The 21,376-nt window shown below is 45.1% G+C and overlaps 2 protein-coding genes across 5 annotated transcripts in view; both read left to right on the top strand.

The window, feature by feature from the left end:
- The first annotated feature begins 619 nt into the window (after positions 1 to 619).
- On the top strand, positions 620 to 4,214 carry LOC141085462 (uncharacterized). 3 transcript variants are annotated; one of them, XM_073570843.1, is made up of 7 exons: positions 620 to 955; positions 2,083 to 2,130; positions 2,198 to 2,256; positions 2,331 to 2,402; positions 2,520 to 2,898; positions 2,975 to 3,131; positions 3,254 to 4,214. In XM_073570843.1, the coding sequence occupies exons 3-7, from the start codon at positions 2,212 to 2,214 to the stop codon at positions 4,212 to 4,214; spliced, it is 1,614 nt and encodes a 537-aa protein (XP_073426944.1). In that variant the 5' UTR covers positions 620 to 955; positions 2,083 to 2,130; positions 2,198 to 2,211. The 3 variants fall into 3 exon arrangements, with proteins under 3 accessions (XP_073426944.1, XP_073426943.1, XP_073426945.1); XM_073570842.1 differs by lacking the exon at positions 620 to 955 and having other exon boundaries at positions 2,071 to 2,256; XM_073570844.1 differs by lacking the exon at positions 620 to 955 and having other exon boundaries at positions 2,071 to 2,256; positions 2,975 to 3,881.
- Positions 4,215 to 8,061: 3,847 nt separating this feature from the next.
- The window catches only part of LOC141085461 (ras-related protein R-Ras2-like), a 28,581-nt gene continuing 15,266 nt past the window's right edge, over positions 8,062 to 21,376 (top strand). The window contains exon 1 of one of the 2 annotated variants that reach the window (XM_073570840.1): positions 8,062 to 8,302. In XM_073570840.1, coding sequence (XP_073426941.1) covers positions 8,201 to 8,302 — 102 coding nt within the window. In that variant the 5' untranslated portion in view covers positions 8,062 to 8,200. Of the gene's footprint in view, positions 8,303 to 8,679; positions 8,834 to 21,376 lie in introns of those variants that run through there. The other variant, XM_073570841.1, reaches the window with a different exon arrangement.

Here is a 21,376-nt window from a genome sequence, read left to right as displayed (position 1 = left end):
GAAGCGGCTTTGCTGTCGGTTTCGTCGACATTTCTTGCGACCTGTTATTATTATTTATTATTATCTATTTATATAGCACCATTAATACCTGGGGGTTATATATGTGGCGCCCCTGAGGCTTCAGTCGCCACAGAGGTACTGCACCTTCTCCTAAGGTGTAGTGCCCCACCGTCCAGGTAAGGTGGGAACTCCTGACCACACTCCACACCTGCATTCCACACACAGGATAGTTCAGTGGGGCCACCTAACAGCTTCAGGCTGGGGGTTAGCAGAGCACCCCTCGTGGAACCCTGCTTCGTAACACGAGATGTGCTGGGAGGAGGGTGGAGTAAGATGATACAAAAGAGAGGGAAGAGTGAGAGTTAGGCTACTTTCACACATCAGTTTTTGTGCATCAGGCGCGATGCGGCGAAAAGTGTGAAAACCGGATCCGGCGCCTGTTGCCACCGGATCCGGTTTTTTCCCCATAGAGTTTCATTATTGCCGCATTGCGCCGGATGCCTATGCGGCGTATCCGGTTTTTGCTGGATCCGGCAAAAACAGCCGGTCCGGCGTCTGGAAAAAACGTTACATGTAACGTTTTTTGTCTGCGGTAAAAAACCGGGAGACGCCGGATCCGGCGACATACGGTTTTTTTTATAATGGTAGTCTATGTTCGCCGGATCCGGCGGCATCCGGTTTTTGCCTGATTCCGGCGCCGGATCCGGTTTTTGCACTGAGCATGCTCCAAAAAGTATCAAATTTGGGGAAAAACACCTGCCAATCTCCACCCACCCTATAGGAAAGGTAGAGAGAGGGCATTAATCACCCTTAAATACAGAGGAGAAAGAGCTACTGGAGACACACACAGCCACTGGATTCTGCCACATATACACCAGCCAGACAGACATCCAGCAACCAACTGGATTTTTGACAGCCATCCACTATTGGACCTCCAGCGAGCAGGAGTTTGAGTGTGAGTATAAAAATTTTCTTGCAAGCATAGGTTTTCGTTTTGTCTGTGTGACTGCCGATACCTGCGCACCCATCCCCGTCACAGCCAGCGACTGTCTTGCCGCCTTCCCAGATAAACTTGTCACCACCATGACCCCCACAACCGCCACTTGAACCCTCTGCCACAGAACCCCCATCACTGCTGTCACTGCTAGCCACCACGCTGTTGTCCCATGCTGTACCTGCTGCTGCCTGCCCAGCATGTATATGTATATATACACACACACACATGTATGTTGTTCATACATTGTACTATTGTTTTTAAAAAGTTTCAGGTGTGGTCATCAGTGTGGGGGGATTCTAATTATTTTTTTTCTTATTTTTATATCATTGTGGGGATCTAATACGAAGGACAGTGTGAAGAAGTTTGCGTGGGTGGGTGTGTGAATTTATGTGTAAATACTGTAGGGGGAGGTACTGTATATACTCGTGTATATGCCAAGATGTTAGGCCCATTTTTGGTGCTAAAAGTCCCCCTCTTGGCTTATACACGGGTCATCTCCCTGTGGGTCAGAGGGGGAGCAGGGGTGTCACAGATCATCCTGCTGTCATATCTGTAGCCTTGCTTGCTTCTCCACTGTCTCCCTTCCTGTCTTCAGTGGTAACGTTACCATTCCTGAATCTGTGCGTTGCAAGCATAGTGATATCCACCTTTCCTGGGTCCATTGCTGCTCCCTGCGGTCTCTGCTGCATCCTCAGTGGGTGCGTTGATGTGAGAAGTGCGTGTCCCCCTCTGCTGGATGAACAGTCACTGACACAAGAAGTGGCAGACAGGGGTGATGGACCCACAATAGGTTTTTTGTTTTTTTTTGGCATATGGGGGCATATTCTATGGAACAGCATATGGGGCCATAGTGTATGGGTTACACACTGGGCTTATGTGTTCCCAATTTTTGGGCCGGTGCGGCTTATACACGAGTATATACATAGTAATTTTGCGATGGTTTGTTGTCCAAGCTGCATTTTATAGCATGGTGAGAGTGGAATTCAAAAAATCTTATTTTTTTACTATTTTTGTTTTGTTTGATTGTAAAAATAAATGTTGCACACAGCACAAATCTAAACTACATCGTGCTTTTTTTCATGCAGGAACTTGCCCAGGACACTACTGCAAAATCCTAATTTGCAACCCATATTGTAAGTATACAGGCCTGAAAGCTTTGAATATGGTTAGTGTTGTAGGTAACAATTGTTTTCATTACAGAATTTCAGCCAGACATGTCTTCTTCTGGGAGCCCTCCCTCACATCGCCAGCGAAATGAGGTATTTTTTTTTTTTTATTATTGCCAGAACATTCTTGGTACACATAACCCTATATATGCATTCTTGTTTAATAGGAAGCTGAACCAGAGGGTCTCTCAGAAGGAGACGGGCGTAGCGGAGAAATGCCTGGAGTGGGCTCCCCGCATGTAAGTATCTTTGCATTAATTGCACTAAAACATGTTCTTACACATCACTGGACCTAAAAACAAGATCAACATAACAGCATTTAATTTTCCTTTTCTTCTTTTTTTTTTTCATTATAGGCTTCTGAATCTGTGGCTCGTCCGAGAGTTCCTCAAAGTGCCTCCCAGAGTCGTCGGCAACCACGCCAGGGCGGTCGCCATAGAGTAAGGTTTTTTTTTTTTAGGACTTTTATAAGGTTTGTACATAATGCTGTGATTGTTATGTTTACCTTTTTTGTCTTTAAACAGGCTTCACAGCGTGCTCACGATTCCGACAGTGAGGATGTGGCTATTGATGTGGACCTCTTGATTGATATGGTGAGAGATCGTGAGCCGCTCTGGAATATGGCGGACCGCTTCCATGCAGATGCTTGTGTTACTAGACGACTCTGGGAGGAAGTGTGCCAGGCTGTGCTATCTAACTGGGAGGAACTCCATTCTCGGGCACAGAAAGAACAGCGTAAGTATTCACATTTCAGTAATGTTTCCGGATGTATTGTGCTTGATCCTAATCATTTTGTGTTTTCAATTTTCAGGGGAAAGAGTTCAGTTGCGGTGGCGGTCAATGCGGGATCGCTTCAAGAAGGAGTTCAATAAAGAGATGCAGGCTCCCAGCGGATCAAGAGGACGCAGGAGCCGCTATAAGTATTCTGAGGCCCTGTCATTCCTGAAATCAACTATGGTGACAAGAAGGTAAACATTCCTACCAGAAGTGACTAAATAAAAAATGGTCAAATGTGTAATCTTTTTTTTGGCAGCCAGGGCTAATGAAAATCATGATATTAATGTCTATTTTTTTCTACTTTTTTCAACAGCACCTTCAGCAGCACGCGGGAGCCTGCATTGAACCCTTCTGGAGCGATCCCCCAGGAGGCCGCCACCATGGACCACAACATACCCAACCCCTCTGCACCCTCCCTGCCTTCCCTTGTGTGTGATCCCTCAGCCCCATCCACCTCTGCTGGAGCATCTGTGCAGGCTTCATTACATGAAGCTGCTGTTGACGAGGTAGGCTTTCCTTTACCTCACCCCTCTGACACAGCTGCCCTCTATAGAACACCTTTGAGTTCTGGGCGGCTGCGTCAGCGGGGTCAGGAAAAGCAGTTGGCTGCAGAGTTTATGAATCTACATGCATCCTTTCAAAACACTATGAAAGTCATGACCCAGCAAATGTCTGCTGGGTTCAATCTTGTTACTAGAGAGGTGCTTGATTTAGGCACGCGTGTTGAAAGGATGCATCTAGATGCAAATAAAGCGCCGCATCATTCTTTTTTCAAAGCTGTGATTGAGCGGCTGGACAACCTAACTCCTGAACAGCAGCTACATGTAATGCAAGCCTGCCAGGTGGCCTTAGCACAGGTGACATCAGCAGCCCCTCCAACAGGCCCAGTAGTTGCTCCAGGCCCGGTCCTTCCTACCCCTCCTGTACCATACCATTTTACCCAGTACCAACCTCCTGCCCCTTTCCAGTCTGCTTCCCCGTACCAGTTCCCAACTGCATCCGTGCCTACACTCCCTTCCCAATACATCCAGTCTCCTTCCACATCCCAAATTCAAGCGTCCTTCACCCACAGTTTAGTTTCCCCCCCGTCTATTGTTTTCTCCACCCCTTCATCAGCTTTATCCACCCCTTCACCTTCTTTCTCCATTCCTATACCTTGTCCTTTGCTATCTGACCCCTCACAAACTACATCCTCCCACAACACCCCTGTTGAAGTGGTCCAAACTGAGAGCCCCTCCAATACTATTTCCGCTACACATTACACCAATCTTTAATGTGTTTTGTTGTTACCAATAAAAAAGTTTTATTACAAAAATATAAAAGAAAAAATTCCAGCTAAAGCTGATAAAAATAAAAAATTTTTTTCAGTCTGTCAAATGTTTTTGTTTGTTTTACTGTTAATATAACATGTCGATGTATAAAACTCAATGAGTGTGTGTGTGTGAGTGATTGTGCGAGAGTAGGTGTGTGTGAGTATGTGAATGTATGGGAGTGTGTGTACAAGAACATGTATGAGTAATTACGTACGTGTGTGGCGGTGGGGGGAGGCCTGCTGGTGGGCAGTACTGTGGAAGGTCCTTGGATACCGCTTTATAGCCCCTATATTATTTTCTACACACCACACTACATGATTTAGTAGAAAGTTTTTAACTAAATGATAATTTTTGTTCAATTTTAAAAGAGCTTTGTCAGGAATTTAAAAAATGGGAATATTTTGGTACAAAAAATAGGTAGTAAAACAATATAGAATACTGATACAAAGGTACTAATACTTTACCAAAATTGAAGGGTACAGTAACTTAAACCACAGAAATGGTTTGGTACAACAAGGTTAAAAATTGGTTTTAACATCTCAAACCATGTCATCCTGCCATTCAACTCTACCTTCAGGTGACATAAAGTACTCGGCAAATGTGTCCCTCATTCTGGACACTGCTAGAGTACTTCGCACATTAACACTGCGATAATCATGCAATGTGGTTTCAACATCATTGTCTTCGATGGCAATCTGTTCCTTACTAATAACCAAATTGTGTAGCACAACACATGCTTTTACCACCTCATCCACATTTTCTGTTTTCAAGTTAATTGCGGTCAACAGTACTCTCCATTTAGCGGTAAGAATTCCAAACGAACACTCCACCATCCGCCGTGCTCGTGTCAGGCGATAGTTGAACACTCTTTTTGTTGGTGTCAAGTCTCTGCTTGCGTACGGCTTCAGCAGGTGTTCTGACAGCTGAAACGCTTCATCACCTACGCAGACAAATGGCAGTGGTGGCCCAGAAGTTTGAGGAAGCGGTCTTGGAGGTGGGAATTGGAATGTGTTTCCGTACAAATTACGTCCCATTGCTGAAATTTTAAAAACTTGTGAGTCATTGGAGCGTCCATAGGCCCCAATATCCACCGCAATGAATTTGTACTTGGCGTCTGCAATCGCCATCAGGACTATTGAGAAATATTTTTTATAATTAAAAAACTCAGATCCCGATCCTGCTGGTTTAGTGATCCTGATGTGCTTGCCATCAACTGCACCCAGGCAATTCGGAAACTGACAGATGCTGTAAAATTGGTCAGATATTTCGAGCCACCTCTCTGTTGTGGGCTGTGGGATAAACTCTTCATGTAGACTGTCCCACAATGCGCGGCATGTATACTTGATGATACCTGATAATGTTGAAATCCCAATCCTATACTGGTACTGTAGCGACGAAAGCGATTCGCCTGTTGCAAGGAATCTGTGGGAAAAGTTAAAAAAATAATTAATGCAAAATAACTGCAACAACAGGAGGAGACACATTTCCAGTATACTGAAGTCTGCTTTGAAGGACAAAGAATAACAATTGCTTACCGGAGAGTGACCATCAAACGCTCCGGTGGTGAGATGGAGAAGCGGCAGTAGGTGTCACGTCTCCGGATCAGTTCTCCAACCCTGTCCAGCAAAAAATCAAAAGTTTCCACTTTCATCCTCGTATACTGAAAAAACTTCTCTGGATTTCCTCGCAACGACAGATATAACGTTGCAAACACTCCCAGTGTCAGCCTCTGTGCAGTTATAGGGTGAATCCAGAAACGACGTCGGCGCAGACGCATGATACGCTGCCTTTGTCGCTCCTTCGCCATGACAATTGCTGCCAAAGAATTGGCCTCAAAAGTGAAATCAATGTAAGCCTGAGCGATGTTCCCAATAATGGCTTCCATCTTGCTCCAAAACAACAACCTCTCAACAGGGTGTATACCAAGGTATATATAGGATTTTCTGTAAATGCCAGTAGCCAATGGTGGCTTTTGGGCGTTTTTTTAAAAACCGGATCCGGCAAAAAAACGGACAAAACGGATGGAAAAACTGATAAAAACTGATGCACCGGTTCCGTTTTTTTGCCGGATCCGGCATAATCCGTTGACCGGATCCGGTAAAAAACCGGAACCGGTGCATCAGTTTTTTCACATGTTATGCCGGATCCGGCAATGCGGCACGGCGCCGCATCGCGCCTGATGCACAAAAACTGATGTGTGAAAGTAGCCTTAGTGGTTAGTTGGTTAGAGGAGAGAGAAGATGGGTGTCTGAGGGACGTGCTGCAGCAGGTCCCAGTGATCTGGGCTGCTGGCACGAGAAAGACAGGGAAAGAGACTGATAAGATTGATAACCTAACCTTCCATAAGAGAGAGAGAACAGATCGGACAGAAGGAGAATAGAAGGACGGTGGGAAGCTGGTTGAAGAAAGATAGAGAACCCTTCCAGTTCAGAGCGAAAAGGCCGGGGTCCGGTCCCCGAGGTTGATTGGATCTTTATGTCCGGCAACAGACACTGGAGTAGTAGTGAGCCGCTAACGCCTTGCTCCCATCATAGACTTGGGACACAACAGCAACTGAATAGAGAGCCGGGACGCAGAGTGGAGTCCCCGAAGCAGGCTACAGCTGTCTGTCATACAAGTAAAGACTAGGAACACCTAGAGAGAGGCATTCCAGGGTAACTAAGTACTGGAGTGCTTCGCACATAAAGGCGCATTGGAGGAGTCGTACAGTAAGGTACATGTTGGCGGAGTGTGGAGGGGAGAATCCTATCCTGCCTGGAGATTGGCTGGAGCCCTGACCTGGAGAACACGGTACGGAGGTGGACAGGTGTGTGAACTGCAAACAGTGAGTAAAGCTTTGGAACCGCACACCCTGGTATCCTCCAGTTATTCCCGCACCGCTACACCTGGGTAACAACATCTGTGCCATTCTGCGCCTCTCCTCATCCATTGCACCTACACTGCCCTGGGACTACAGCTCCACCTGTGGGGAGCTATGCCATCCCTGCTGCACCACACTACCAGTCCCAGTGGATCTGTATGCAGCGTTGGCTTACCACCTTACTTGCCAAACACCACGGGTGGCTTCACGAACTATTCATATAAACTTTAACACCATTAACATCACCGCCATTGATATCGGGAGCCCAGGGCCACGGACCGGGTCACCGCTGCTGTGACACGTTCCCCCTGACACCGGCCCGCTACCGAGTACCCCACTGCCCTGGGCGAGCGAGGGCGACCCACATACATACCTGTTACTCCTTTTTACTGCTTCACGGTTTCTGAGCCCTGACACTGTTAAAAGAAGCAACATTATACTGAACGTGTGTCATTTTTTTACACTATGTTCATTTTTTGAGGCGCTTTTTCCCCTAGATTCCAGTCAGAATTAGCCTGAAAAGACATTGTGTGCGCGTACCCTCAAGGTCTCCTCACACAATCATACTATGCTTTTATGGTCCATTTTTCAAGCATTTTTTTTACACATTTTTATACATTTTTTGAGGGGGAGTGAAGAAGGCGACATTGGCCTTTTTATTATCATCGCTCTGCAGAGCTAATCATTTGTCAGAGGAGTTCTGAAGCTGCAAGTCCACCTTATAAGGAGGCAGAACCAGAGAGACTTCATAGACAGGGTTACCATGGGCAACATAAACATCTGCAGTGAGACCCAGCGGCGCTAGGACCGCGGGAGGACTCGGGCTGGCTGACCGCTCGGTAATCGCTTCGTAGCCCCTTGACCATATTAGGAGATGAAGTTTTTTTTAGTGAATCAGACCCACGTCTTATTAATATTCATGAGCTCATTAGCATGACTGGGAGGATCTCGGGCGGGAAGGGGGAAAAAAAAAAGGCAGGGCGGCCATATTTGCAGGGACTGACTCCATGGAAAGTTTGCGGAGGTGAAGAGAAGTTGGAGATTTAATTTTTTTTTTTTGCGCTGCCATCTTTTCCCGGTGCCCAACATGAGTGCCAAGGACACGTCTGCCCCTGTGGAGAAGTACAAGCTGGTGGTGGTCGGAGGAGGAGGAGTGGGCAAAAGTGCCCTAACTATCCAGTTCATCCAGGTAAGGCGCCGCTGTGTGTGACTGGCACCGATATGGTCACCTGGTGCAGGGTGGTGCCCGCTGCTGGCACCGGGGGGCGACACAAAGCATAAGGGTGGGGAAGAGATCGGGAAGGGGTTAATACACGCGACAGTTATCGGTCCAACATCTGTCCAATCAGAATTGCTTGCTTGTTACAAATGGCCGATCGATCTGATATCTGTCCAATCGCTGCCATCAGATCTGATTGATAGCAATTTGTTTCTTTGCCAGATTTTGATCTGATTGCATCCGATTGGCCAAATATCTGTCCATGTTTTTTCTGAGGTGTTTTCTTTTTGTCCATGGTTGTAGCTCCTAACTCTGCAATAGGTTTTATTTTGGGGGACGATCGTACCAGAGGAGGGAGACGAGACCATCTGTCGGTGTAAATGGCCAGACGTCTGACCAATCGCTGTAAAGACGGATGGGATCACACACACACAAAATATCTGACCTTCCGGAAAAATCCGTCTGAAAATCGGAATGCTTGTGATCAGATATCTGACAGAGGTATAAGCGAGATTTTATGGGGAAAATGAAGAGAGTATCTGCTGGCGCGAATGGCGGAGTCGGATCAGAAATCTGTGCGTCAGAGCATTTTCATCATCTGGAATGGAAGATTGCACGGAAATTGGTCAGATATGTGCAGAGCTGGGCATCCAACATGTTTGTTTGCTTTTATTGCACAATTTGCTGTGATTTTTGCAAACAAATTTTATTTATTTTTTATTTTTTGCAAAACTTTCCTCAGCCAAAACCAAACAAAGGAAAATGCATCTGGTGTTTAAAAACAATAATGTAAAAAAAAAAAAAATCCCTCCTGTAAGACTCAGGGGAAAAAATTGCTTTGCTTGTCATCTGGTCGATCAGATCGGACGTGTTGGGGGGATTGTTCTGCCAATCATGGACTGACTGTAGGATTTGGGTTCACCCACTCTGACCAATTCCATCAGTACGAGCTGCGTGTCCGCGCACAGATTTCTCCCCAGTCCCTACAGAAATGACCGCGGTAAACGATTGATTACTGATTGGACCAGTCTTTTGGATGGTTTGTCTGTTTTTATTTTTTTCGCCAATTTAGAAGAGGACTAAATAAAAAATTTCAGTATAATTTCTTAGTCTCTGACCGATTGGTTCTCCAGTTGTGAAACTACAACTCCCAGCATGGCCCGAAATCAATACATAGTAAAGATATGAGAAATCCAGAGCGAACGCATTTTTAGAACCTTAAAGGGGTTTTCCCATCTCGCACATGTCTGGCTTATGTATAGGAGAACGGCGGTTTCCATCCATGGCGGCTTTACTAACCGTCTGTAATGGATATAGGATAAGTCCGGCGCCACCCTGCGCCTGCAGGGCAGTGCAGGAATGACGGATTCCTGCTGCCAGAGGAGGCTTCTTCATCCAATGATTCAGTTTGAGGTGTAATTCAATTATTGCGTAAGCCTGCATACCGCCATAAGGCACATCTGCACGCCGCTGATTAATGCCGCCTTCAGCCTGCGCTTAACCCTTCGTTTTACGGAAGGTTCGTCTCTCTTCTTGGGGTCTGTTGGGTTGTTAGGCTCTGTTCTCCGCATAAGAGAATTGATTCAGTTAATATTTATTGTGGGAAAGATGAAGTTTGGGGTAAATCCACATTGGTTGGAGCAGATTTTTCTGTTATAGATTTTACTCACAGGATATTTCTTCCATGTGGTTTCGATACACCATCACTTTATGAAGGTGGTTGTCTGACCTGGGATGCCCTTTCGGTAATGTAGGGTGGTTTAGAGGGTCACTGACCCCTCACTGTTGCAGGCTACCAAGCCCTCCCTGTTTAATTACACAAGTCAGTGTTTCCCAAACTGGGTGCCACTATGATCTAATCAAAAAGGATGGCGGTACCGCAGCGCGGTTGATTTTGTTCAGTGGCTTCCCCATCTTTAAAGGGTGGGCTCAATGTGTCGAGGGGGAGCTGTGTGTTGCTCGTCGAGGGGGCTTTTTTTTCCCCATACTTTCAGGGGATTTTGAGGAAGGGCACCATTTTGTATGATATAAAAGGTTAAACCTAATATAGAAACAAAATGAGCATATACCCTACTGTAAGTGGTAATAATGCATGTAAATAACACCGAGTACTTGGTAAACACAGTTTTTGATTAAAAAAAAACAAAGAAAAAAATCCCACCGCAACAAGGTGTACCCTGATCGGGATGGTCCTATCCCTTTAGTAATAAAACCTCACCTTGTGTTCATCCCGATTGGGTCACCTTGTCGTGGTGGGATTGCGTTTGTACTTTTTTGAACAAAAACAGTGTTTACTAAGTCCCCTATGTTGTTTACATGCGCTATTACTATTTACTTACAGCATGGTATATGCCCAATTTGGTTTTGTCTGTTAAAAGGCCACAGTGTGAACATACTCCTATACATTGCATGTGTGCCGACTTTTACTCCGGCTCATTTCTTTGGCTTTGATGACTGTCCAGTTATTGGTGCCATCTTTACACTGGTCAGTAGGGTTAGGGTTTATCCCAGTAATTATTGGGTGTAAATAGTTCCATTTTTTTTTTTTTTTTTTTTTTTTTTTTTTGAGTTGGGGCTTAGCTGAACTTTTTCAGGCTGAGGTAATGGTTTGTCGTCATGCAGTGGACTCTGCTTACATTCCAACCCGAGATGGGGGATTTGTGCGGAGGCTTTGTGATTGGGCTAGCAGGAAGCCTGGGCGCTCCTTATCTCGTTGGCCCCACCCGCTTACATCTGCTGTTACCTGAGGGGAGAATTACTGCTGGCTCCAGTCATTCCTTTATCCTCCATGATGAATACGTTTCGCAGATCACTTCTGCTCTGCAGGGATTTTTTGATTGTTGCAAGATCTGGGAATGTGCTGGAATTAGTGAGACGTCATTTAAGGTTTACGATTCACACTGTAAAGTATTATGGGATAGCATAAACGGCAGTTTCCTAGGACCTATTTTATATGGAAGTCTCTCTCTACATGGTGCTTATTATTACAGCTTGTTATATTAAGCCTATGAAGGCTGCAGAGGGATGGCAACTCTGGAATCGACACTTGTAAAACTCATTGTACACAATGTCTTTTTCAGGTGGAATCCACCTGAAGAAGCGTTGCGAAACCCCTGAAATTTTTCTTTACCTACCGCACAGCAATTTTTGATTGCTCCTTTTATTCTGTCTAATCCCATACTATAAAAGTTCATCTTTAAAGAGCACCTTTCACTTTTTTTTCTTTTTATTATTTAAACTAAGTACCCCCTACCGTTGCTGCTTTTCCGCTGATTCTAGTACAGTTTTTCTTTTTCTTCTGGGCCTTCGGAAAGAAAGATGCATATTTTTCTTTTCAGCCGATTAGGCGTATACCAAAGAAACTTTTGTGGGCATGGCCATGTTTTGATTGGCCAGCATCATAGGAGAAAAGATAAGCGTCCACAAGGAAGTTCTGTGGTACACGCCCAGTTGGTTGAAGGAGAAACTTTGCACCTTCTATTTTCTGAGGTCATAACTTTGGAATGGAGGGGTGCAGGAGAAACATCAAAACTGTTACAGAATCAATGGAACAACGGCAATTAGAGGAGGTACTCCATTTAAAAAATCCAATAAAAATCTCCTTTAAGTAGAACAAAGCCATCAATAAATGCACAAATATAGTTATTGCAGGAATAATGATAAAAATGGCATAAAATCATAGAACACCCCCGTAAAAACACACAAATGTGTGGACGTGGCCCAATAGTGTACATGAGCATAGACTGGGGTGCCGCATCTTTTTTTCCTTGATCTGAGTTATCTTTGATCTGAGTAATGGTGGTCAAGCTGTGACATGAGAAGGGGAATTGTCAGGAGGGTCTGTGAAGAAAGTCTTAAGAGATCAATTAGCAATCAAAAAGTTCACAAAGGAACTACAGGGTCAGACTGCCATGTTTGTCTCCACATGTCCTTGAGTAACCTGGTGCACATCTACCAGTGACAAAGTGCTGTGGGGTCAGGACTCCTTTGGCTCCTATACATTGGCATTTGAAGCTTTCTGTACTCGGGTCGTCAGTGTGATGAGCAATATGGCTGCCTTCACTGCTCGCGCAGACTCCTAAACTTCAAAATTTAGCTCCAGGTCACTTATGCGTAAGTTTACTTACTACCATTCAGTCTTTCCTATTGTTCCCTGTTATCTGCCAGTCCAGAAGAGTTTGGTATAATAAATGTTAACTGTTTGACTGTAAAGCTGAAGCCCCCATACACTTTTTGGTCGGCTGAACAATGGTTCGGCCTGCAGCAGGAGGTATGTTAATGTCGCCGAGGGGGATTTGGGAGGGAGGTTAGTGTCGCAGAGGTGGATTTGGGAGGGAGGTTAGTGTCACAGAGGTGGATCCGGGAGGTAGGTTAGTGTCGCCGAGGTGGATCCGGGAGCTAGGTTAGTGTCGCCGAGGTGGATCCGGGAGCTAGGTTAGAGTCGCCGAGGTGGATCCGGGAGCTAGGTTAGAGTCGCCGAGGTGAATTCGGGAGCTAGGTTAGAGTCGCCGAGGTGAATTCGGGAGCTAGGTTAGAGTCGCCGAGGTGAATTTGGGAGCTGGGTTAGAGTCGCCGAGGTGAATTTGGGAGCTGGGTTAGAGTCGCCGAGGTGAATTTGGGAGCTGGGTTAGAGTCGCCGAGGTGAATTTGGGAGCTGGGTTAGAGTCGCCGAGGTGAATTTGGGAGCTGGGTTAGAGTCGCCGAGGTGAATTTGGGAGCTGGGTTAGAGTCGCCGAGGTGAATTTGGGAGCTGGGTTAGAGTCGCCGAGGTGAATTTGGGAGCTGGGTTAGAGTCGCCGAGGTGAATTTGGGAGCTGGGTTAGAGTCGCCGAGGTGAATTTGGGAGCTGGGTTAGAGTCGCCGAGGTGAATTTGGGAGCTGGGTTAGAGTCGCCGAGGTGAATTTGGGAGCTGGGTTAGAGTCGCCGAGGTGAATTTGGGAGCTGGGTTAGAGTCGCCGAGGTGAATTTGGGAGCTGGGTTAGAGTCGCCGAGGTGAATTTGGGAGCTGGGTTAGAGTCGCCGAGGTGAATTTGGGAGCTGGGTTAGAGTCGCCGAGGTGAATTTGGGAGCTGGGTTAGAGTCGCCGAGGTGAATTTGGGAGCTGGGTTAGAGTCGCCGAGGTGAATTTGGGAGCTGGGTTAGAGTCGCCGAGGTGGATCCGGGAGCTGGGTTAGAGTCGCCGAGGTGGATCCGGGAGCTGGGTTAGAGTCGCCGAGGTGGATCCGGGAGCTGGGTTAGAGTCGCCGAGTTGGATCCGGGAGCTGGGTTAGAGTCGCCGAGGTGGATCCGGGAGCTGGGTTAGAGTCGCCGAGTTGGATCCGGGAGCTGGGTTAGAGTCGCCGAGGTGGATCCGGGAGCTGGGTTAGAGTCGCCGAGGTGGATCCGGGAGCTGGGTTAGAGTCGCCGAGTTGGATCCGGGAGCTGGGTTAGAGTCGCCGAGGTGGATCCGGGAGCTGGGTTAGAGTCGCCGAGGTGGATCCGGGAGCTGGGTTAGAGTCGCCGAGGTGGATCCGGGAGGTGGGTTAGAGTCGCCGAGGTGGATCCGGGAGGTGGGTTAGAGTCGCCGAGGTGGATCCGGGAGGTGGGTTAGAGTCGCCGAGGTGGATCCGGGAGGTGGGTTAGAGTCGCCGAGGTGGATCCGGGAGGTGGGTTAGAGTCGCCGAGGTGGATCCGGGAGGTGGGTTAGAGTCGCCGAGGTGGATCCGGGAGGTGGGTTAGAGTCGCCGAGGTGGATCCGGGAGGTGGGTTAGAGTCGCCGAGGTGGATCCGGGAGGTGGGTTAGAGTCGCCGAGGTGGATCCGGGAGGTGGGTTAGTGTCGCCGAGGTGGATCCGGGAGGTGGGTTAGTGTCGCCGAGGTGGATCCGGGAGGTGGGTTAGTGTCGCCGAGGTGGATCCGGGAGGTGGGTTAGTGTCGCCGAGGTGGATCCGGGAGGTGGGTTAGTGTCGCCGAGGTGGATCCGGGAGGTGGGTTAGTGTCGCCGAGGTGGATCCGGGAGGTGGGTTAGTGTCATGGAGGGCAGGACCTAAACAACACTAATTTACATCACAGATCTCCAGAAATGTGTATGTATACAGTAAATATGCGCAATATCACCCATTTGTCCTATAAGCTGCACTTTTGTAAACTAAGAGTTTTATTATTTCTTCAGGGAGGGGAAAGAGTGGGGGGGTAGAATTCCTATTTCGGGAACTATGAGGCATAACAAGTGGTTTTAAGATGTCTCCTTAAATTGTTAACTGATTAAATGATTTTCTTAAAAAGGAAAAAAGAGGAGGTGAAATCCCTTTAACCATCTGATGCTTTGTATGTACAACTGTAGACGAAAAATGGCGCTGGGTGGCTTGTATGTAACGAAGAAATACAGGTGAGAAGCTGCATAATAAAGTGCCTTAAAAAAAAATGAATTTACCATAGAAGATTTTGAAGTGGATCCGTTTGTAGCGTAAAAACTTTATAGCTACATGTGTAGATTACAAGAATCTGGTCACTTTTTGCTGAAACGGCGCCACCCATGTGTACAGGCTATGTTTAGTATTGCAGAAAAAAAACAAAAAAACAGCACCTGGTATGAGTTTAGCCATAAACAAAATGGAGACGCCGGCCTGGTATTTATTAGTTCAGGCTAAGACTGACTTGAATGTATTAAAGTTTTATTACACTTCTATTGTTCCGCCGCTTGAATAATTCTAGGAAAAGCCTCTGGATCTGCCAACTTTTCTTTTTTTCCCAAGTTGTGGATTTTTTTTTTTTTTTATATGTAGGGTTTTTTCTTTTTACAGTTTGTGACAGTAGAACTCTTAGGTATCTACTTCCAGTCCTCAAATGGTGGATAACGGGAAACAATAGATGTCAATTGATTGAAGTGTTCTCTAATATGTTGGTCGGTGTCGTAAAAGGGATAATAATAGAAAAATAATGAAGCTTCTTCCCAGGAGGAAGACCATGTGACACAGGGTGAACCTGCTCTCCTCTCTGCCTTCCTCGCAATGGCCTGTAAAAATAAACCGTTTCTTTGTCTGTTAATAAACAGGAAATGGCGAGAACTTAATAGTCCGCTGCCTTTCTCCTAAATAAAACCCATGTACGGCTGGAAACAATACCGACCCGCTGACGTCATAGGACTTTTTCTTCTTTAATACTAAAGCTCCAGGAAATTTGATTTTCTTTGTGTCATAATCTGTCCTTTTCTATGTACCTGCTATGTTTGTAGGCACAGGCAGTACTACCTCCTAGTCTCACGTGTAAATGATGGCATAGGCAGTATTACTGTACCTTCTAGTCTCACCTGTAAATGATGAAATGATGTAGGCACAGGCAGTACCACTTCCTTGTCACTTGTAAATGATCTAGGCACAGGAAGTATTACCTTCTAATCTCACCTGTAAAAGATTTGGGCACAGGCAGCACTACTTCCTAGTCTCTTCAGTAAATGATGTAGACACAGGCAGTAAAATTGATTGTCTTCCATTAAAAGATGTAGGTACAGGCAATATTATTTGCCTATTTCCTCCTGAAAATAATGCAGGTACAGGTAGTACTACGTCCTTGTCTCACGCTTTAAATAATTTAGGTACAGACTGCCTGTTTCTCCCAGTAAATGATGTGGGCAAAGATTGTACTATCTTCTAATTTCTCCCAGTAAATGATCTATATATAAACAGCAATATTTCTATATCTCTCCCTTTAAAAAAATATAGGCACAGGCACTACTATTTTCTTGTCTCAACCTGTAAATATTGTAGGCACAGGTAGTACGATCTACTTGCCTTTCTCAGGTCTATTTACTTGTCTCCCCCCTGTAATTAATGTAAGCACGAGCAGTGTTGCCTTCCTCACTTTCTGTAATTGATCACTGCTCAGTTAGTACTGTCTCCTTCTCTTTCTGCAAATGTATGTTTAAATAGTACTGTCTTTCTGTAAATGGTGTATGCTTAATACTGCCTCTGTATCTCTGTAATTGTATGCTCAGTTAGTACTGCCTCCTTGTTTCGTTCTGTAAACAGTGTAAGAGCACATAATACTAGCTCCTTGTCTCTCCATGGATATTATGTATGGTCAGATAAGTGTCACTATAAATGAATGTTCACTTAGTACTGTCTCCATGTATCTACCCATAAATGGTAGTCACAGATAGTGTTGCCTCCTAGTCTCACTATACATGATGTATGCTTAATGGTACTAGCCTTTTTTTTTTCCTGCATGTAATGATTTTTTCAGATAGTCAGTCACCAGGTCTTAGATGTTACTCCTACTTCTTCAACGGAGGATCGTCTAAAGTTTCCTCCGACACTTAAGATGACCATAATATTATAAACTGTATATGGTAGGTGGGGGCGTTGTTGCAGATTTTTCATTTGGACATGGGATCTCCTAGTTACACTTCTCATTGCAGATGATATAGGGAGAGGTGCTGCCGCCTCTCAGTTCCTCAGCATCAAAAGTGTAGGCACAGATAGTGCTGTCTTCTTCTCCCACTTTTTACCTAATGGAAAGAAAAGATGTTTGTGATGCTTGGAAGCTGTTGTGCTCACAGTGCCCGAGATCGTGTTTTTTTTTTTTTTTTTTTTTTTTTTTTCTTTTTCCCTTGTACTTGCATAATCTTATGCTATGCCTTGACTAAAGTAGACCACTCATACTCTTTTTGTTAGCCTGTGGAAGTAGGTTTCGTGTTGAGTTGAGGCCTCTGTTAGTGTATCCAGCCTCAGGAACGTCGTACTTCTGTCCAAAGTCTTACATACCAGCCAAATATATTGTTTCCTTAGCTATTTTTGTCCCTCGGCTGTGAGTGCCTCAGACTTTGAGTTAGAAAAAAAAAAAGCTGAAACTCTCCTGCAGGCGTAAAGCGCTTTCCGAGTCTACGCACAGGATTTGGTTCGTTCTGGTTGTTTGTCTGCAACACAAGCTTTGTTATAAGTATGTTTATGGTCAATATTATTTAATATGGTCTGTATGACCCTTACTTGTCACATCGTGGAATTGTGTAAGGACCTGTTTCTGGATCAAACTGTAATTATGCAGTGGAGCCTAAAGGCACGCCCTTAGCAAGAACCACAATAATTAACACTAAATAAAAAGGCCCATATCTCTCTAACTGTGTTGCTGATTTAAAAAAACAAAACAAACAAACACCAAAGCAATATCTAGGGAGCAGCGGGAATAAAATAAGATCAATAACGCTGCAATTTTGACCTTGTGACAGATTCCCTTTAATGTGACATTGCACATCAGACTAACTCCCGGCCAATTTTCGTTTTATTTTTTGTTTCCTCCAGAACCATAACTTTACAGTGCCTTGCGAAAGTATTCAGCCCCCTGAAACTTTTCAACCTTTTCCCACATACCATGCTTCAAACATAAAGATGCCTAATGTAAATTTTTGTTGAAGAATCGACAAGTGGGACACAGACTGTCCCACCTCAGCTGTAGATTTCTGCAGTTCATCCAGAGTGATCATGGGCCTCTTGGCTGCATCTTTGATCAGTTTTCTCCTTGTTTGAGATGAAAGTTTAGAGGGACTGCCGGGCCTTGGTAGATTTACAGTGGTATGATACTCCTTCCATTTCAATATGATCGCTTGCACAGTGCTCTTTGGGATGTTTAACGTTTTGGAAATCATTTTGTATCCAAATCCGGGTTTAAACATTTCCACAACAGTTTCACGGACCTGCCTGTTGTGTTTCTTGGTCTTCATGATGCTCTATTTGCTTCAAACAGAACCCTGAGACTATCACAGAGCAGGTGCATGTATATGGAGACTTGATTACACACAGGTGGATTATACTTAGCATCATTAGTCATTTAGGACAACATTGGATCATTCAGAGATCCACAATGAACTTCTGGAGTGAGTTTGCTGCACTGAAAGTAAAGGGGCTGAATAATATTGCATGCCCTACTTTTCAATTTTATCCTTTCCACAGAAATGTAAAATAACCAATAAATTTTGTTCATCTTCACAATTATGTCCCACTTGTTGTTGAAGCATGATATTTGGGAAAAGGTTGGAAAGTTCCAGGGGGCCAAATTCTTCCGCAAGGCACTATATTTTTCTAAACGACTTTGCCGTATGAGGGCTTGTATTATTATTTATTATTTTTATTTATTTTTTTTTTTTTGCAAGTTGTAGTTTTGAATGACACCATTCTACATTACAACTGGAGTAAAATGGTAAAAAAACAAAAAAAAAAATTCTGAATTTGTTTTTTTCACCTTGCGAAAAAAGCTTTGAAAAGTTGCTATTATATTTGAGATTGCACAGAAAGGTGCGACTTCTGACATTTTAACTATAACTATTTTCGCCCCAGTTCCTTCAAACGTAAATTCATGAGGAGTGTTGGCTACGCTACAGCAGAGGCTGGAGTAAGATTTGTTGTGGGATGCACACACCACTAAGTCTCTAAACTTATTCATTAAGAGACGTGCGCCTTGTAAAGAATCATGAGCATTCGCTCCAACACAACAGATAATCGCCTGTGTTGATGAATCACCACCTATGTCAGGTTCACTGTAATTAGAGACTGCTTAAAAAAAAATCAATTTATGCCGTGTCAACACTGACCAATAAACTTTGGCAGCTCTGAAGGTTGTAACCAGGCTTTCCTCAAAACACACTGTTTTTCTACAATCAATCTCCTCTTCTGTCTTCTTTTCCCTACTCCCTCTTGTCGTCGTCTTCTCCTCCTCCCTCTTGTCGTCGTTGTCGTCTTCTCCTCCTACTCCCTTTTGTCGTCGTCTTCTCCTCCTCCCTCTTGTCGTCGTTGTCGTCTTCTCCTCCTACTCCCTCTTGTCGTCTTCTCCTCCTACTCCCTCTTGTCATCGTCGTCGTCGTCGTCGTCTTCTCCTACTCCCTCTTGTCGTCGTCTTCTCCTCCTACTCCCTCTTGTTGTCGTCTTCTCCTCCTACTCCCTCTTGTCGTCGTCTTCTCCTCCTACTCCCTCTTGTCGTCGTCGTCTTCTCCTCCTACTCCCTCTTGTCGTCGTCGTCTTCTCCTCCTACTCCCTCTTGTCGTCGTCGTCTTCTCCTCCTACTCCCTCTTGTCGTCGTCGTCGTCGTCGTCGTCGTCTTCTCCTCCTACTCCCTCTTGTCGTCGTCGTCGTCGTCTTCTCCTCCTACTCCCTCTTGTCGTCGTCTTCTCCTCCTACTCCCTCTTGTCGTCGTCTTCTCCTCCTACTCCCTCTTGTCGTCGTCTTCTCCTCCTACTCCCTCTTGTCGTCGTCTTCTCCTCCTACTCCCTCTTGTCGTCGTCGTCGTCGTCTTCTCCTCCTACTCCCTCTTGTCGTCGTCGTCGTCTTCTCCTCCTACTCCCTCTTGTCGTCGTCGTCGTCGTCTTCTCGTCCTCCCCCTCTCTTTTGCTGTTGAATAGGTGCAGGCGAATTTGCCTTAGGCTGTGTTCACACACAGCGTTTTTTTAGCGGTTTATCGGTTTTGACTATAAAACCACTAAAAATAAGCTTCCCATTAATTTCTATGCATTTTGCACTTTGTGCATATTGATGCGTTTTTTTACCGCGTAAAAAACGCAGCATGCTCATTAATTTTGCGGATTTTTCCGCGTTTCTGGCTAGTTCAATGCGTTTTGAAAACGCGCTGGAAAAAACGCATCATAGCCGCGACGAAAACGCAAAGACAAAAAAGGCGCGGTTTCTGGGAAGGGAGTCAGGTTTTTGAGCAGAAATTTTCTTCTACGTGTGCCCTTAGCCTTACAATGACCTATTAGGACTGTAAGTCGTCAGACATCAAATGTCATGTGGTGATACAATGTCGGCATTCATCGATAAGAGGAAAAGGTATCTAATTGCACACACGGCTGCTTGTTTGTAAGGCTTCTCTTTTTTTTTTTTTTTCTACGTGAAAGTGGAATTTTCGGGAATAGAATCTATATTTTTCTCGCACCGGTATAAATGCAGCTTGTGTTCAGTGTGAGTCATGCCTGCTAACGGAGCGACACAGAAGCCGTACTAGGAGGCAGGTGACCAGAAGAACACAGAGGACTTTGTGAATAGAGATCCATGACTTGTCCTCGTCAGTTGGCTCTCTGAACGCCTTTTTTTTAGCTTTTTTTTTTTTTTTTTCTTTGTGTGTGTGTAACATCCGTTATGGCTGCCGGTTACTGTTTCTGATGAGAAAATTATATATATTTTTTTTTAACTCAGTGGTTAAATGTACTGATAATTTAGTTTGGAAAGGGAAAAAATATGTATTTCTGATAGAAAAATGTCAATTTTATTAAAATTGGACAATTACAGGTATAAAGGACTATTGGTTTCTGCCCCACTTTTTATGATTTCTCACAACTTCCAATCCTCATTTCCTAGATAAATATGTAGATACGCCTCTCCCGTCACCCTCCCTTGTCCTGCGTGACCTTCTCTGCGCTCGTGTATTAGGTTGGCGTCAATGTGAATGGAGGATAATTGTAATATTACATGGATGTGGAATCCTATGTTATGGCCAGGGCATGGGATTCCTGGTTTGTGGGTGGCCACAACTTCCTTCTATTTCTGCAACTCCCAGAAAAGTGAACCAACTGGCGAAGAGGACATATCCGGAAACTTGACCTGCGGATTGGTGTTTCATGGTCCAGCGGTGGCCTATTTCCAGACGAGGGTGATTTATGGCTCTTACAAATAGCAGGATGTGTGACTTGTAGAGGAGATCAAGCTGTTGACTCTTTGCAGCTACCTACCACGTTTTATGGCTTCCGTGAATGTGTTTGGTTTAGAAAAAAAGGGGTAGGTTTTGTTGATATGACGTTTGTGAAGAAATGCGTCAGGAGGATGCCCCCGACGCGGGACAGTGGGATATGTCGCCTTGAGGCTCTGACTGTAAAAACTGTATACCACACTAGTCCATTTGGGGATATGGTCACACTGAGTTTTATTTTTTTCCCCTGAGGATTTTGGAGCAGAACCTGGCTAGGTGCACACAACCTCTTTTTTTCTACCTGAAGAAGCGCCGAAAAAATGGACACAATATATAAACGACATTACTGCGCACGTATTCAGTCTTTTGTTACGTCTTTCAACCGCTTGGAAATCTGGC

This window comes from Dendrobates tinctorius, unplaced genomic scaffold, assembly GCF_039654945.1.
Source record: "Dendrobates tinctorius isolate UK_male_01 unplaced genomic scaffold, ASM3965494v1 ptg000028l, whole genome shotgun sequence".
Lineage (NCBI taxonomy): Eukaryota > Metazoa > Chordata > Amphibia > Anura > Dendrobatidae > Dendrobates > Dendrobates tinctorius.
This window is presented reverse-complemented; position numbering and strand designations above follow the sequence as displayed.

Bases quoted from the DNA above. Each gene is read 5' to 3' on its own strand.
- LOC141085462 (XM_073570843.1), top strand. From the start codon at position 2,212: ATGTCTTCTTCTGGGAGCCCTCCCTCACATCGCCAGCGAAATGAG. The intron at 2,403-2,519 runs GTAAGTATCTTT...TTTTCATTATAG, and splicing joins CTGGAGTGGGCTCCCCGCAT to GCTTCTGAATCTGTGGCTCG. The intron at 3,132-3,253 runs GTAAACATTCCT...TTTTTTCAACAG, and splicing joins TCAACTATGGTGACAAGAAG to CACCTTCAGCAGCACGCGGG.